This window comes from Poecile atricapillus, chromosome 3 (assembly GCF_030490865.1).
Source record: "Poecile atricapillus isolate bPoeAtr1 chromosome 3, bPoeAtr1.hap1, whole genome shotgun sequence".
In the NCBI taxonomy this organism is placed as follows: Eukaryota; Metazoa; Chordata; class Aves; order Passeriformes; family Paridae; genus Poecile; species Poecile atricapillus.
This window is the reverse complement of record NC_081251.1, coordinates 37,446,605-37,463,976: the sequence shown is the minus strand read 5'-3', so window position 1 is coordinate 37,463,976 and position 17,372 is coordinate 37,446,605. Positions and strand designations below refer to the sequence as shown.

The 17,372-nt window shown below is 33.8% G+C and overlaps 1 protein-coding gene across 10 annotated transcripts in view; it reads left to right on the top strand.

Annotated features, from left to right (window-relative positions):
* Positions 1–17,372, top strand: part of MAP3K7 (mitogen-activated protein kinase kinase kinase 7) — a 45,495-nt gene that overhangs the window by 14,307 nt on the left and 13,816 nt on the right. For 3 of the 10 annotated variants that reach the window (XR_009277123.1, XM_058834179.1, XM_058834178.1), the window contains exons 5-13: positions 389–527; positions 1,644–1,768; positions 4,463–4,591; positions 6,704–6,834; positions 7,271–7,352; positions 8,528–8,679; positions 9,302–9,461; positions 11,831–11,869; positions 12,032–12,112. Coding sequence is in view for 9 of the 10 variants with exons in the window: in XM_058834179.1 (XP_058690162.1) it covers positions 389–527; positions 1,644–1,768; positions 4,463–4,591; positions 6,704–6,834; positions 7,271–7,352; positions 8,528–8,679; positions 9,302–9,461; positions 11,831–11,869; positions 12,032–12,112 (1,038 nt within the window). In the remaining variant the exon portion in view is untranslated. Of the gene's footprint in view, positions 1–368; positions 528–1,643; positions 1,769–4,462; positions 4,592–6,703; positions 6,835–7,270; positions 7,353–8,527; positions 8,680–9,301; positions 9,462–11,830; positions 11,870–12,031; positions 12,113–14,837; positions 14,940–17,372 lie in introns of those variants that run through there. The other 7 variants (XM_058834182.1, XM_058834180.1, XM_058834189.1 and 4 more) reach the window with 4 other exon arrangements.

Here is a 17,372-nt window from a genome sequence, read left to right as displayed (position 1 = left end):
GTTCACTGGTTTGTTCTTGATAACAGTTTCTATATTTTATACAAGTAATTTAAAATTTTCCAATGGAACAGCTGAAAACATTCTTCCTTAATTTGTGAATTCCCTGGGCATTTGTTTAACAGACTTTACCAGGGATAGCTGAGAAGAGGCAGCACCTTTCATATTGAATTTTAACATAAATTATTATGGAAAGTGTACTAAAAAATGGGAAATATTTTGATATTTCTGTTATTTTAACAGTCTGCAGTAGGATATTTTTAGTTGAAGTAATGAGGTGTTAATGATTACTTGGATTCTACAGAGCTTTCTGACTGGTATTTTGTTAACTCCATTGTATCTGTTGTAATATGCAATAAAGTTCTTTTTAGTTTGTGCCTTTGTTTTGCAGTGTTGCATGGTGCTGAACCTCTGCCTCATTATACTGCTGCACATGCCATGAGTTGGTGTTTACAGTGTTCCCAAGGAGTGGCATATCTCCACAGTATGAAACCAAAGGCTCTAATTCACAGAGATCTGAAACCACCAAAGTAGGTTTATAGTTCATTTTTCATATTTTCTTACAATTGGTGTTTAAGATCATTTATAATAATTGTATCACATTTAAAAGAAATACCTAACTTTTGGATGTACTGTATTCCAAGTGATGGTTTTGCATTTGAAACTTCAGTTACAGAATGACAGTATATGATACAGAAAATAAACTGTATTCAGTTACTTTCTGTTCAGCTGGAAAAATACCCTGCTCCTGCCCTGCATCATGGAAGAAGGTTTTATTAGGAATTTGGCTTGTGATCAGAGGCATTTAAAATCATCCTGTTTTGGAATGATTGTGGTGTTCAATAAGAGAACATTGTGGGGAGGGTAATTGGTTCTAATGTCATATTTAATCTGTTGCATTAAAGCTCTTTTGCTACATGGCCATCCTCCTTTATCCCCTCCTTCTGCCTGGTCCACTAGCCCTGCCAGAAGATCCCATCACTTTCCACCAAAACAAAATCTAATAGTTTTCTATCCAGTCAGTTTGTTACCCAGCTCATTTTACAGCTTTGGGTCTGGCTCCACAGATTAGATAGAAACAGTTATTTGAGGATCAGCAGAATCATCCCTTTTTGGTAGTAGTCTCAGTTTATTACCAGGTAAAGTTACAACATGAAGCCACAATTTAAATCTTTAGTTCTTTCATGTACTCCCCAGTTTTGATTTAGAGTTATTCACTTGTAACTCCAAGTTCTTCCATTTAAATAAATAGCTACATTGATTGATATTAGTGGGAGTCTTGATTGTTGTTTTGATAAAATTTCTACAGCACTTGGTTTTCAACCCCTGGCATCTGAAAGTCTACTCTTGTCAATATATGCTTAGTGATTTACTATGGCTAAAGATATTTAGTTAAAATCTAGCATGTAGAAATATTAATAAATTACAACATATATTGGATTACTTTAAAATATGTAATATAGTCACAGTATACACAAATGACCTTCCATATTTCCCAGATTATAAAACAAAGCACTGAGATACAAAGCCTAAGATATTCACCTATATTAGAATGATAGTTGTTGGGATGAAAAAAAAAAAATCAGTGTTTTGTTATCAGACTATTTTATTTTACAATATTAATATCCTTTCTTTTTTTTTGACAGTTTGCTCTTGGTAGCTGGGGGGACAGTTCTAAAAATCTGTGACTTTGGTACAGCCTGTGATATTCAAACACACATGACCAACAACAAAGGAAGTGCTGCTTGGATGGCACCTGAAGTTTTTGAAGGTAATAAAAATTCAGCATTAATACTACATTTTCTTTGTAAGGATGCAACTGTGAATTAATGTGATGTAAGAATAAGAGCATCATGTAGTCTTTAAAATAAAGTTTACTGAAGTTTGATGTAACAACTGGAAGTTTTGGCAGAAGTCTAACTTTTTTTTTTTAAATCTGTGCAAGTGTATATTGTCAAATAATTGTGCAGAGGTTTGAAGAGCAGCACTGAACCAATTCTCTCATGTTAATATTAGACATTTAATTACATGAAGATGTGGAATCTTTATTTGTCGTTGCTGAGATTTACATAAGGAGTACCTTTAGACAGCTGCAGTTCCTTATTTTGTGAGTCAAATACAACCAGAGGGCTCTTTCCCCGTAATTTTGCTGTTTCTAAGATTCTTAAATAATTTCAAACTCTTCTGTCATTTAAATACAGTCATTACTTTCCCTCCCTACTCTGATCAGCTTTTAACTTTAGAATTTCCCTGTTAGTCTCTAAATTGAACATAATTGCCTTCTTTTTTGATCTCCCACTTTCTTGTAACTCCCATCTTCATCTGCTTTTTTTGTAATCTGGAGATTTGATGTACTTCCTCTTTCCTACATACTGAGGAACTTGTTAATACAAGTTAATTTGGTTAAGTAGGAAAACAAGCTATTTATTGGAGCATAATTGGGGAAGACCGATGATAATTAGATACCTATTATTGCTGCATGATTATCAAAGAAACAATCCCATAGATATTAAATTGGAGATTAAACACCTTTTAGCCTGTCTCTACCTTAATTATCAATGCAATTTAGCAGTGGTCTGGATAAGTCATCTTCCTGCCTTAGAAGCAGGTGTCCCTCATTTGATCTCTTTGGCTGAAATATTAATAATTTTTCCCCCATTTTAAACATTAGGGCACCTAAAGCCTTGTACAGATCAAATAATCTAAATGAAAATAATATATAGATCAGGATGAAGTAAAAGGGAGCAATTCCAACCAATATCAGAATTCCCATTAGAAGAAATCATTTTTTTAAAAAAATTAAAATTGCTTTTGGTGAATTGGGTAAATTAAGGAATTATTGTGTCTATCCAATCTTAGTCTCTCACATAAGGAAACAGTACAGAATACTCTCTCACTTCTTTTGGACTCTCGCTTTTTAGTATTAGTCCAAGACTTGTCAGCCGCAAAGAATTTCATTGCTCAAATAGGGAAATAGCAGTATTTCAGTTTCGTAGGCTGTGTGACAGAAGTGCTGTGACTGCATAGATGAGACTGTTTTGCTTCCCTTACTGATCTGCCATTGCTTATATGACTTTTTTTCCCCAGCATCTTTGAAAATAAGCTGACTGATAAAGCTGACTTTGTTTTTCTTCTTCCCACCTTTTGAATTCATTAGCCACATTGAGCTACTTTGATACAGGTATAAAGAGTTTTTGACATCCACATTCTTAGAGAGTTTTGTAAAGTTCACATTAGTGCCTTCACTTAAAGAGGGCTTGTGGTTCATGCTGCAGCCTGTCTCTTGTGTTTTTCTTGTGAACTGGCCAGAGAACAAGCTGTTTGCCTTGCACAGTTTATCAGAGGTACGGGGGCAGAGGAGGTTGGCTCACAGGTAGTGAATGGAACCTGTTGGAACTGTTGCTATATGGTGGGTATTCACATGAAACTAGACTTCTTTGTTACTGAAATGACTTGTCTGAATAATCTTTCCTGATTAGATATGAACAAAAAAATCTCTTAGCCACTATATGCCAATTTTAATCCATGTTTGAAGATAGATGAGCAAATATCCTATAATTTATATTCACACATTTATTCTCATGTCATTAGCTATTCACATTTCTTATTAGCATTTGCATGAGTTATGGTTACAAAGCATACATTCTTTCTTTGTAGCCTCTGAACATTTTTTTTTATTATTCTATGTCACCTACCTGTCTTCGGCGCCTTAGGAATCATAGAAATACCGAACTTATGGTCAAATTAATTAATTAAGTAATGACATTACAAAAGAATAAGAATAATAAACCAAGAGGAATTCAGATGGTGAGAAATTGACAATTCTCCTGAATTTGTTCATATGGTAACTAAGTAGCTCTTCTGAAGACCTGTAATTAATAAAAGAGTAATGGATATGACAGATGTTACTGGCTGGCATATTGTCACTAAGATTGGAAGAAGTGAATTGAAGAATATTTGGAGGAAACAAAAATAATCAATTACATCATGAATGCAACAGATTTTCTTAAACCTAATAAATTGTGGTTTATATTATATAAGGAAACTCATGCATTTTTATTATTTCAAGATGACTCCAAGGATTGATTCCCAGAGAGGGGCATTCTGAGCAGTCAGACTGTCAAGTGATTTCTGACTTAAGTTAGCATGAATCAGCCAGCATTAGAAAACTCGTTATTTTCCAGCATTATAAATGTGAAGTGAAAGTAAGTATGTAAAGCTATTTATTTATTGGAGCAAGCTGCCCAGGGGAGTGAAGGAGTCACCATCCCTAGAAGCATTGAAGAAATGACTGAGCATGGCATTTAGGGCCATGGTTTAGTTGACATTGTGGTGTTTAGCGAAAGGTTGGATTCAACGATCTTGGAGCTCTTTTCTAACCTGATTCTATGATCTGCTCAAACTGTATTTCTTTTTAATGTGTTACATATAAAAGAGTCAAATTATATTGATGGCTTTCTTCCAGGTAGCAATTACAGTGAAAAATGTGACGTTTTCAGTTGGGGTATTATTCTCTGGGAGGTAATCACCCGTAGGAAACCTTTTGATGAGATTGGTGGTCCAGCTTTCCGAATAATGTGGGCAGTTCACAATGGTGAGTTGAAAATATTTTTCAACTTTTACTTTATTGAAAAATAATGCATTTGAAGTTGTGTATACAACCTATAAATTTGCTGAACCGTCTTAGCTGTACAACTTTTAATTACTAATGTTTCTGTTTTGTGCTTCATTAAATATGCATTTCTGTCACAAAGACTAAGTAGTTAGACACTGCTACTTTTGTGTCAGTGTGGGTTTTCAGTTACTTGTCTGCTGCCTTGCTTGCTACACGTAACAGGTCTATGAACAAAGAAGGATGAAGAGCAATGTCTTCATTATTATAACACTCCATTTTAAAAGTGATCTGAGAAAAACCTCTTACCTGTCTGAATGATGATTTTAATAGATACATTGTCTTTCCTTTTTCTTTTTTTTTAATTGAACCATCTGCAAGAAATGTGTAATTTTAAGTAACCTGTGTTTAGAAGTGTTACTAACTAAGACCTCCTCCAGGGCCATTAGGCATTAAAAATGTTACTTTTATTTTTCATCTATGGTGTTTTGGGCTTTGTTGGGTTTTTTTTAATCCTGCTCTTTGAATGGTTTTACCTTTATACCTAGGTACCTGCACTCATGGTGCAGCACTCTGCTGTGCTAGGTACTATACAGAACAGATTTTCAGGAACTTAGACTATGAGCAGGACATAGTGGTGTGTTCAAATGAACTGCTTTCTTTAAAGCAGTGGTGAAACATTGGTCAGTGTAGTAGAGTAGACTGTAGTATTTTCATGCCAGAGGTGTAACTTTTTTACTGCTGTCTTTTTAGGTACCATGGCAAAACAATTTTTTGAGTAATAAAATAATGATAGTGAAGTAGTTCAGTGAATGTCTGCAAAGACTTTCTGCCATTTGTGAGAGACAACATCAAAGCAAGCATAAACTTTCTGGAAGAAAAAATTAACAAACAATAAAGGCTAAGTGACTCTAAGCACTATGCCTGAGTGTCAGTGCTTCAGTAGTAAATGACAGAAGCATAAGGTGAGCACAGGCATACCCTATTCAAAGAAGAGAATGAGGCTGTCAGTGATAGAATCAATTAATATTATAGTCTCAATAATGCACTAAGAGAGATGTATGCAAATGTCATTTTTGAATGAAGAAAGAAGTTCTCCAGTTTTTCAAGGACACTGGCCATTGAGATTAGGAGTGATAAGTGCCTTGCATAAAAGCATTAACTGTAAAACTGAGTATAAATCTAGTAGTAAATCAAGAAGCCTCAGTAAGGTGTGGGAGTATACTTTAAAATTCCCTATCTGTACCTACTTTTGCTTTAAAATTTTATCTTTTTTTATCTTTTTCCATTTTCTTTCTTCTTTCTTCTTAAAAAGAAAGTGTTAGTGCGCTTTATCTCACCTAAAACTATTGTGGCATTCTTACTTCATGTATTACTCGTTCTGTTTAATATATTCTTAAATACTTACTGCTTTCTTTGCAAACCATCACTGTGTCTCATATATCAAACACAACTGGTTGTCCATTAATTGTTCTCATTGAAATTGTAATAAGAGGAGGAACTTGAAGCAAAAACCAGCTGAATAGTTATACAGTAGTTGAAGTACAGTGTTACTAAGAATGACTATAGGCAATGAAAAAAATCACACAAAATTGGTAGTTCCAGTGCCTAATAATTTTTCAGGATGTTCTCAAGAGTGAAATCAGCTTTCAAAAATACTTTGAGTCTTTTGGGGTTTTTTGTGGGGTATTTTTTTCTGGGCTTTATTTTTTCTGGTTTTCCTGTGAATACAGCATTAGGGAGCAAAGACTGCTATTAGTTGCTTCCTAGTTTGGCCTAGAACTTCATTCTTCAGAAAGAAGTAACATTTCATTAGCCTTTGTAATATGTTGTACTTGGTTAGTCATGGAAAGTATTCAAACCTGTACTGAAGGAAAAGTTTAATTTTTTTTTCTACCATAGGGTGCAACGGAACTTTTCTTGTCAGTTTTTGTTTATAAGAGAGAAAATTAAGTACAAACCAGTTCATCCAGATTACAATTAACTCTGCATTTTCCTTTATTTATTTAGCAAAATACTGGAGAGAGATCAGACACTCATTTGTTTTGGAGTCTGTTTAAAAAATTTAAGGGTGTTTTCTAATTTCAATTGCAGGTACTCGGCCACCACTGATCAAAAATTTGCCTAAACCAATTGAGAGTTTAATGACCCGTTGTTGGTCCAAGGATCCCTCACAACGGCCATCCATGGAGGAAATTGTTAAAATAATGACACACTTGATGCGGGTATAAAAATTTATTTAAGTAATTTAATCATTTCTTAAACTATTAAGCTGGGAAATTGATTTATAAAAGGTATGCCTTTCATCCCACTCCAAAGGTGGGCTTGAATGTTCTTTTGCCTCTCTCTTTTTGACAAAAAGTATCAAATTATTGTAGTAGAGATGGGAAATAATTTGTCTTTTATATGTATTTATATATATATAGATATATACCCTCTTTGGAGGGGTGCAATAAATCATAATAGATTTGAGAATATAAACAAAGTTGTAGGTATATGTAATGTATTAAATTATTAAAAATTATTACATTCATTTATATTCCAAATAAATTCATATAAATGTAATATATAATTTAGACTTACAAATTTTGAGGTACTGTTTAAATAATTTTAAAGAACTGTTAATTACTTTTTTATCAAATAATTATTGCTTTTTCACAGTACTTTCCAGGAGCTGATGAACCTCTGCAGTATCCTTGCCAGTATTCAGATGAAGGCCAAAGCAACTCAGCCACTAGCACAGGTACATTTGTATAAGTTAGAGAAAAAGAACAGCAACATTAAGTGATGCAGATAGATTATAAAGCACATTCTTACATTGATTTTGAACTCAAAATGGAGAAGATTTCCAAAATCTTAAGCATCAGCAGACCCTATTTATTTTATTAATACCTCATATCACATCATATTTAGTGTTATCAGTCAAATGGTTTTTCTGAAGTGTGTGTAATGCAGAAAAAGCTTATAATAAAAGCTGTCTTCAAATGCTCAGGTTTAATGTCTCCATTTTTTCCTCATGAATGTTGCTAGCTATTGACACCCTTATACTCATATGTCATGTTTAGGAGTTGTCAATTTAAAAATTTTCACTATTATTAAAAGCTGCACCTGCTTTAAGTTGCAGTCTCCACAGTTTAAACTTGCATTTGTTTTATGATAAGTTGCAATAAATACAATTATTTAAAATAAGTGCAAGGAAAATCATTAGAAAGGTGAATGGAACAAAATGTGGGCTAGACTTTCAGATAGGTTTGCCCTCTAAAAAATCATTGTAATGATATTGAAAAAAGATCATTTAGTTTTCTCATTGTTTAGAGTATAATTTTTTCCACTTAAGTAGTTTTTAATCTTACATTTCTTCAGCTTCCTCTGCTTGGTTGGATTATTTTCTGTCTCCAAAGAAATTGCTGCTATTCTGGATAAAGCTTCCCTGGCTACTTTGCAGCTTAGTGACCTTCATATTAACAAAACCTTTGCATCTTTAGCATTTCACTGACTTTACTAGTTTTTTTCCACCTCTCAGCACATGATTTTAAGACATAATTTATCACTTCAAACTGTGAATATATATTGGCTGATATTTTGGCTCCCCTGTGGTCAATGATAGTCTTTGACATTAATTATGAATAAGGTTGCTGTTATGTTATTAATATAACAGCTACCCTAACAATTTCAAAGAGAGGTAAAGATTGACTTCAGAATGTTGTCACAGTATTTAGTTACATATTCTTTTTTCACTCCTCTTGCTTCTTATACTAATTGATCTGTAGCAGTCTTGCAAATTGTCTTTCTTTAAAAGTTTTCAAAAGTGTTGCTTTAAAGGCAAGTTAGGACTTCTGAGAGCTTTCCTGTGAAGAGATGTACTTCAGTATTTCTAGTGGACATTCTCAAATGCTTTTCCTTGTTACTGGTTTCTAGGTTCATTCATGGACATCACTTCTACAAACACAAGTAACAAGAGCGATGCTAACATGGAACCAAGTGATTTCCAAGGAGCTTCTACCAATGACACTATTAAACGTTTGGAATCAAAATTGGCACAGCAAATCAAAAATACAGCCAAGCAGCCGGTAAGCCAACATGTGCAATTTTGAACCATGGTAGCAAGGTGGACATGGTTAGACACAAGTGTTGTATCTGCTCTGACACATGTCATCATTCAAGATAGTGCAAAATTTGATCCAGTTAGTTATAGGAGAAGAATATGAAAAGGGACAGAAAAATGTTGTATGATTCCAAAAAGGTAGATTGGATGGCTCCAATAAGATCTCCAATGAAATGTAAAAAATAATTCATTGTATTTAAAGGGATTTATTAGATTAAAAAATACTTGAAAATTGCCACCTTCATTTATAATCAAAATATTACTATGACATGAAAGGATTAAACATTTAGGTGAATTTTGAAAATACCTTGGTTTATTTCAATTAGAATGCAAAAATACAAAGATTCTCTTACTCCAGTATTGGCCGAATTCTGCTGATTTTTTTTCATCTGTGTGAAGTTAGATTATTTTCAAAGCTGCAGATATTTCATTTGTATATACCAGTAATAGTTAAATTATTGCCATTTATTGTATTATAAATTTTAAATCCTGTGATTTTGAAAATGCATATTGTAGAAACATACTGGTTCATATTATGGAGGGGCTTCTGCAGAACTTTCTTTTCACAAAATGTGGCTGTTAAACAGGGTGATCCTGGCCGTTTAAGTTTGCCCCCATCTCGCGGGAGTAGTGTTGAGAGCTTGTCAGATGTTCGCGCACGACCACCATCAGCCCTTGTTTCCGGAGAAGCCAAAAGGATGAGTGCTGACATGTCTGAAATAGAAGCAAGAATAGCTTCCATCACAGGTAAAATTTAATGATGTTTGGGGAGTGGACTAAGGAATTGGAAAGAAATAAAGGAAGAAGGAAAATGTAAAACATACATAGTCTTACAGAAAATTAACAACAGTAGCCATATGAAAATTCTTAGCTATTCCTGTAGTCTTGATTGTCTTTTATTAATTGGGGGCAGAAATGCCTTTATTTATGGTTATACACTCAGCAAGACTGAGTATTTTAATTGGATATTTTAAAGGTTTTAGAGATTTTGTTGAATTAGATTTTTGCCTTTATAAAAAATGTGTTATGAGACTTCTAAATATCAGTCCTATTCCAAATGCTCAACTTTCTCCTTTTATCTGAAATAGTGTTATTACATCTCTGCTAGCTTAATTATTTATATGGTAACATTTTCTTCAGGGTTGTCACTATAATACTTTTGAAATTAAGAGGTAGGTTCGAAGTTCAGCATGTTCCCAAATAAGTTTGAAAATCCACTTTGACAGATTTCAGAATGAGAAACGTAATTAGATTTCATTCACCAGGTTAAGAAAGCATTGTCTTTTGTTTAAAAAAAAGATACAGGTGTTTTGCCAGGTTTCCTTCAGATATAAACTGTCATTTCTAAACATTAAATCTTTGAGAGCATTAGAATTTATCTGTAAGTATAAATACATAATTCTATGGTGAAAGCAATTTTGATTCATCCCAGAAGAGTGAATTAATAAAAATATATACACTTGGCAAACACTTTCTTGTCTCTTTTCTTCATCAAAGATATTGTTTGTTGATATATGTAAACTTCAGGTTTTGAGTTTCATATGTGAAAGTTTTTGTGTTATGGCATATGACCAGATTTAAATAATTAAACAAAACTACTTCTATTAGTTCAGGGTTATTTAGCTGTTTGAGTATTTTTCTACCAATATGAAAATTAGGGTAACTGAATAGGTGCAATTAACAAGGAATTACACATCAAAATTCCAGCTTTCCTGTGCACCATGGCTATTTTATTTTTGTTCTTCATTGTGTTATGATTACTCCAGGATCTTGTTTTACTAAATACTGAGGTACTGAAATAATATTTATCCTACCCTAAATTCTTTTTACTTTCATGTTTTTATTTTAAAGCCTTATTCCAAAATCTGTCTTTTGTACTGTCAGTCTTTGACTGGATGACTGTGTAGCACATCTCACCCCAAATATCTCTAAAGGTTTCTTAACACAGAAGGAAGCTGTGCGCTTACCTGGTAATAACACCATGCTGGTTTTATTTTAAAATAAAATGTCAGGACTCACTTTGGTCACTGACATTCTTAATGTAACTTTTTGACATTAGCAGAGATAACCTGGCCTTCCTTTGTACAAGTTTTTAATTTTCCTAGTTTGTCTTCTATAAGTACATTGCTCTGAAATAATAATTACTATTCAGAATAATCTAAGAGTTTTTCGGATTTTTTAATCATGACTGTAGGCTTTCTTTTTCTTGAAATAAAAGTACATATTGAACATACTCTTTTTGGTTTGGGGTTCTTTGGGTAGTTTTTTTGTAAAATCACTTCAGGCAGTAGTGGACTATGAGAAATGAGGTCAAGCACACCTGACCGTAACTTTTTCAAAAAGAGGTGAAACAGCACTGTATTGGTTTTGGTTTCTTTTTTAATCTTGTTAACTGTGTGACAGAAATAATATGCTGTGAACCTGAAAAGAAATTGCATGGCTGGGTGAGGATTGGGCTGTTGTTAAATCAGGTTGAAAATTATTTAATCTTGTTCCATCATCCTCTAGATTAAATGTAGGAGTAAATCATGTAATGCATATCACCATTACTTAGTGAGATGAGTATGCTACAATGTTCTACCTTCGGTAGATATATTCAGATTTTTCTCTAAATAGGAACAATTTATCTTAAACTGCAGAAGTGGTAAAAATTTTAAAAAAGTCTAATTAGATTTTGTTTCAAAGTGTATAATGTCTCTTGAACATTATTCAAAAATTAAAAAGCTGGTTGTTATATCCAGTTTTCTAAACAAAAAATCTTCACTAGTAGGACAAAAGAGTAACTGGCAGGAGTGATTGTCAAATGTAATAAAAGTAAGCATTTTTTCAGAGATACATGAGGTTTGCTTTGAAAGGAGATGAGTTAAGGAAACTGAAATATCTATCTATTAGACTTCATTAAAGTAGTTTGTATCCAACACCAAAGAGAAAATGTTAGTTACGTTCAGGCAATCAAGATTTTTTTCTGAATGTAAAGGTGAACTGAAATAATTTAATTTGTTCTCTATTTGGATAATTACATTTGGTTTTCCCTTCTGTGTTGCCATGCTGCTTTCTGTGTTTGACTTTTGTGTTGCTAACTATAACTAATTACACTGTGTTGTAATGATGGCTAGTTCTGCATTTTTTGCTTTTTAACAGTTGCTTTACTATGTGTAAGCATGAGTGGAAGGCAATGCAGTTTATTCTGCATGACACATTTTTGCATGAACTCTAGTTTAACCAAGTATATGAACAATGCAGTATTAGGAATTTAATAATTTTGCTCTTGCCATTTTAGTGTTTTGCATGTGTATTGTATATGTGTATTTTTTCAGCCTATTCCAAGCCTAAACGAGGCCATCGTAAAACTGCTTCATTTGGCAACATTCTGGATGTCCCTGAGATCATCATACCAGGTATCGCAGACCAGGTGAACGGGTCAATTGGTTAAGATGCCGGAATAATGATCAGACTGCTAAAATACTTCTTGCTCCAGTTGCTTTAGGACAGGCCCAGAAATTATCCCACTAAATTTTTCATAATGTTTCAGTAAAGAGGAGCATGATATTTTATTACAAGCTTACTTTTATCAGTTAATTATTCAATCTTCTAATTCAAATTTACTTCTACTGATAAAGGACTTTTTCCCTTAACAATCTTGATGTTCAGAGTCTTCTTATAGAGGAAAAATATACATGCAGTCTTGTATTACAGTACCTCATTTGGTGAAAATGCACCTAAGCTGAAAAATTCATAGTCTAGGTAATTCTTTTGCCACGATCGTTGTTGTGTTTAGGTTCCCATTTTTAATCAGATAACAGTAGAACAGAAATCTAAGATAAGATAAAGATTTATGTAAGATAAATTATGTACAGAACTTTAAATCCATGTGATATTTGTGATTAAAACATTAACACTTAGTCTGTGTAATTGTTATATTTGACTACACTTTTCTAGGGCTGAAATGTGTGTGCATGAGGTACTGCCAGTGTGTTTAAATAAATGCAAACTAAAATTACTAGGAGAGGCTTCTGATAGGAAAAAAATTAATCAGGCACCATGATGGGAATATCATTTGTGACTTTAATGAATAATTCTCATGTATCCCAAATCTTTTTTTAGTTAGTAGCATGATGTTTTTCTTTCTTTTATTTCATACTTCTCAAAGCCTAAAAACAAGTATAATCAATCCCAAACTGCGATAGGCATACCATTAACAGTATGCAAGTCACTTCAAAATGGTATGTTGGGGCAGGAAATGCAAGTGATAGTATCTAAAAATCCAATAAAAACTGTGGCACTCCTATTCTAAATTTCTGTCATCTGAGGAGGTTTCCTTGTAAATCTTGATATTGGTAGGTATGATAAAGCCGAATGCAAAAGGTAATTTTGTACAAAAGTTTCATTCAAATCACTTTATTGAAGGTTACAGTAAAAATAGAGAATATGGTATAAATAGATTCCAAAGAGCAATAGCACCCGTAAAAATAAAACCTCTTTGGCACTGAGGCTAACAAATTAGCAAAAAAGTTTACTAAAGTAGCTTTCCACTGTGACTTTCAAGTAGTCCTGTCCTGCACTAACATAAATGAAATCCTGAAAAAGCACGGAAAGCAAAAGTGAAGACATCTGTCCAGTTTCAGTGTTAACTCACAATGAGAGCCTGGTAAATAAGCTCTAGAAGCTAATGAGTGCATCTTGTCTCTGTACACTGTCTTCCCATAACAACATTGAGGTTTCCAAGAAACCTTGAAACTTTCAGGCAATAGTGAAGAAGTCAGTGAAATAAAATACCATGTTGTTTTCACAAAATAGATTGTACCAGTCTATTGGTTTCTTAGTTAGGCAGAGGGAGTCATTAAAAATTCTTCAGCTGGTCTATTTTAATTGAACTTGACAGGATGGAAATTTCAAAATAGTATGGAGTACATATTAAAAAAATAGAAACCTGTAGAAATAAAAAAAAAGTATAGGGTTGAAGCAAGCATATTAATGAGTTTTCTCAAAATTTACTCCTAAGGTATTTAAGTCAAATAAGTGATAATAAAATTCCCTGTTAATGCTTTATTGGAAGCAACTATTCAACAAGAGGAGGATTAGAATATCACATAGGGAGAATTTTGCTGTGACTGAATAGAAGTAGGGTAAAATCCACAGTCATGCATCCTGAATCATCAATTTTTGTCAACAATTTTTAATAAAATTACATAGCACATAGCACATGCATGGAGATTAATCCCAGGTAGTGTGAGACATGAATCTGCTGTTGTTGTGAAAAACATCTTAAGGTTCATTTCCAGGAAAGATAAAGAAGCACTGACACTATTACTGTCCCTCGTTGAGTTTGAATTAGGAATGAAACATACTGTTCTGGTCAGCCATATAGAAGAAACATACATGCACTCAAATAATATGGAGAAGAGTTACTAGGATAAGTGGAGTATAGAGAGTATAAGAACAAATCTGAAAGCATGGCTTTTTTTTAGCCCACAAAAGCTGAGAATAAATAATTATTTTCTATAGATGAATCTGCAACTAAAAAGTAGGAAGAAAGAGCTACTTAAGCGAAAAGAGTATTGGCACTACAGAAAAAATATGTAAATTGTCTACAAATAAATCTTGACTTTAAATATAAAGTTTTCTGGTTGTCAGAGCAGCTTTCCAGTAATAATTCCAAAGCCAGAAAAAAATGAGATTAATAATAATTACATGACAGAATGTGATCATCTGCCCAGTAAACTAATTATATTCATCTGTATAATTGTCACTTCTTTCCTTTCTTTACTCTCTCAGCACAAGGCTCTCAGTTCTGGCCTCTGAACACACTTTTCACTTTCTAGACCCCTAAGCTTCCAAGACCCCCAAACTGCTACCACCATCTCAGTCCCACCCAGTTACATTCCATGCTACTTCTGCCACAGACCCAGCTCCTCTGGACTTCCCTGGGCACGTCCCTCGGTGGGGTGAGCGGCTCATCCCTGTCCTTGGAGCCGCACAAGTGTCGGTCTGTGCTGCTGCCTGGAGTTGTGCTGAGCACATGGTAGAGCAGCTGCTGCCCAGAGAGGGGAAGCACCAGGCAGGCATGTTACCGTGAGTCAGCTGCTTTGGGCAGAGCTATTTTGGAAGTATGAGTACTACATCTGCTATCATTGGGGGTTTTCGTAATCTGTTGCCTCAACTGCATTTCGTCCATGAACTGATTATGCTTCCAAGGTCGTAAAATGCATACTTTATCAATTAAAGGTAAAATGTTGACAGAAGGGGAAGTTTTTAGAATATATTTGCTCTTTCTAAATAAGTACAATAAGGGTGAATAGAACTATTTGTTTATTTAAGATTCTCTTTTGTGTTGTTAGCTTACAAAACTGAAAAACGGGTCAAATAACTCCTCCTTTGTGTAACAACTTAGCAAATGAATTTCCAGTGGTGATATCCTGCAACCAGATGGCCTAGTGACATATCAATTCTTTTTCTTCATTTACAGTATGTCTAGTACAGGTTATAAGCACCAACTTTATTATTATACACATATTTATATATGAAAAGTAAAAACCCTAGTAAGAGCAAAAGATTTAAGTATCTTTATGTTTAAAGAAACAAGAAAAAAAATCTGAATTCTAGTTTGTATAGTTTTTGGATAGAAACCATTCAAGCAGCATCTAGCAAATATACCTACAAGTACAGCCTTCTCTTCACTGGCAATGTTAGACATCTCGTGCATTTAGCATGTGTGCATTTGGCTTTGTAATTTTGTCATATGAAACTGTGCCATAGTGCTACGATTTTTATAGCTTTGACACTGCATAAATGATTACTCAAGATAGATGCATTTTGTGGAGGGTCTTTAGAAGGTGGATAGGAATTATGGATGCTGTAGGTCTTAGTTTTTCTAGCTACTTTTAAAATCAATGTATGCCAGAAACCCCATCCTTCTCTTCCCAGATCACTGCATTCTTCTGGAATTCAGATCAATGCTTTAACTTCTTCAAAATGTCTTGCAGCACTATTGTAGTCACTGATCATCCTTCACTGTGAGAGAGGCTTGAGCGCTGTAGATGTGTAAGAAAGAGAGAGAGCACTGTGAGTAAATAAGAAAGTGTAAAAGGAGATGCAAGTGTCTGCTAAAGGGCAGGGAGAAGAGGTCATAGCTGGTCTGGATATTTGGCGGCTGGGTGGGGGTGGTGATCAAAAGCTTAATAAGCTGTACAATTTATTTTTGCCTAGAGTATGTGGGGCAGGACATGATGGAAGTTTCCTCTTCCTTTAGAATTTAATTTTAGAAAATAAACAACACAATGTGAAATGGGTTTTTCTGAGGCCATGAATTATGTTTGTGACATTTGCTTTTTAATCTTAAAATCCTGTAAACCACCAAAAGCCTGACACTGTGCATCAAGTTACTCTGGATTAATTTTTGTCCATGTACTTATCTCTTAGCTTTTATAATGAGGAAAAATTACTATTAAATGGACATAGAGGTAAGAACAAGATCAAAACTGGGAGAGGAAAGCATAAAGAAGTACCCATGATCTTTTCAAATAAATATTTTTTGTTGTGTTGTATAGTGTATTTTTCAATTGAAATTTGTCTTGAATCTGGAGCAATAAGTATTTGTTGATTTGTAGTCTGTTTCTGCCTTGTTGAAGCTATTTGCCAGATGTCTGCAGTATTATACTAATTAAAATGGCATTGCCTAGTAGAGCTTGCTCTTCCCTCATGCTACTAACTTGAAGATATTTCATTTAAAGGTGTTCATTTTTCACAAAAGTAGTTTTGGCCCCTCTTTCCCACCCCCCACCCCTTCACTTCTCGCAAGGCATTTTCTTTTCTTTCTTGCACCCCACCCTGATTATTTTAACATTTTGTCAGCCATGTTCTAATATTTCAGCAACACATGTGCTGGGTTCTTTAAATTCACAAATGTTGCTAATCTGAAATGAGAATTTCAGATATTTTTGCAAGCCTATTTAAGCTGAGCTAATTTTATAACAACGTTGTTGAATGAAATGTGCACATAATTTTGTATCGGTCGTGGGTGGATTGCACATATGTTGAATATTGAGATGAGCTGTGTCAGCCAGATGAAGTATCCACAGCACAGAATTTGATTAAACGTATAATCTTGTTTGTTAAATGATAACATAGTGAAAAAGTTCACTGCAAATGAACGAGTTCAGACATTTTGACATAGATTTGTCATTCACAAGATCCCTAGTATCAAAGTATGCAACAGACTTAGCTGTTGCTGCTTAGGTAAGTATATACTTTCCCTGAATTTCAGAAGCAAAATATCAAGACCACAGAACAGTTGCAATTCCAATCCATTTGTAGTCAGAGCAAAAAGTATATTCCTGTTTTAGAATTCTGCTTGATTTTCTTATATGCTTGTTTCTTATAGTACCTTCTATAAATTTTAAAAAGTCGTGACAAATCGATAAAGTTACACTAAACATTTTGTATTGCTGTTTTGTGGTAGTGTGTTCCTACTTGTAATAGTATATATATTAAAAAACTCAAAGGCTTAATAAATAATTATTAAATTCTTATATGTTAATATTAAAGTCTTCTATTTTTGTAGTAACTGTTGCAATTCAAAATGCATGTTAGGATAGGCTTGGAGTCGTGGGAATGATGCTGAATGAGAAGTATCTAAAAGGTCAGCAATGTGATGCCTTT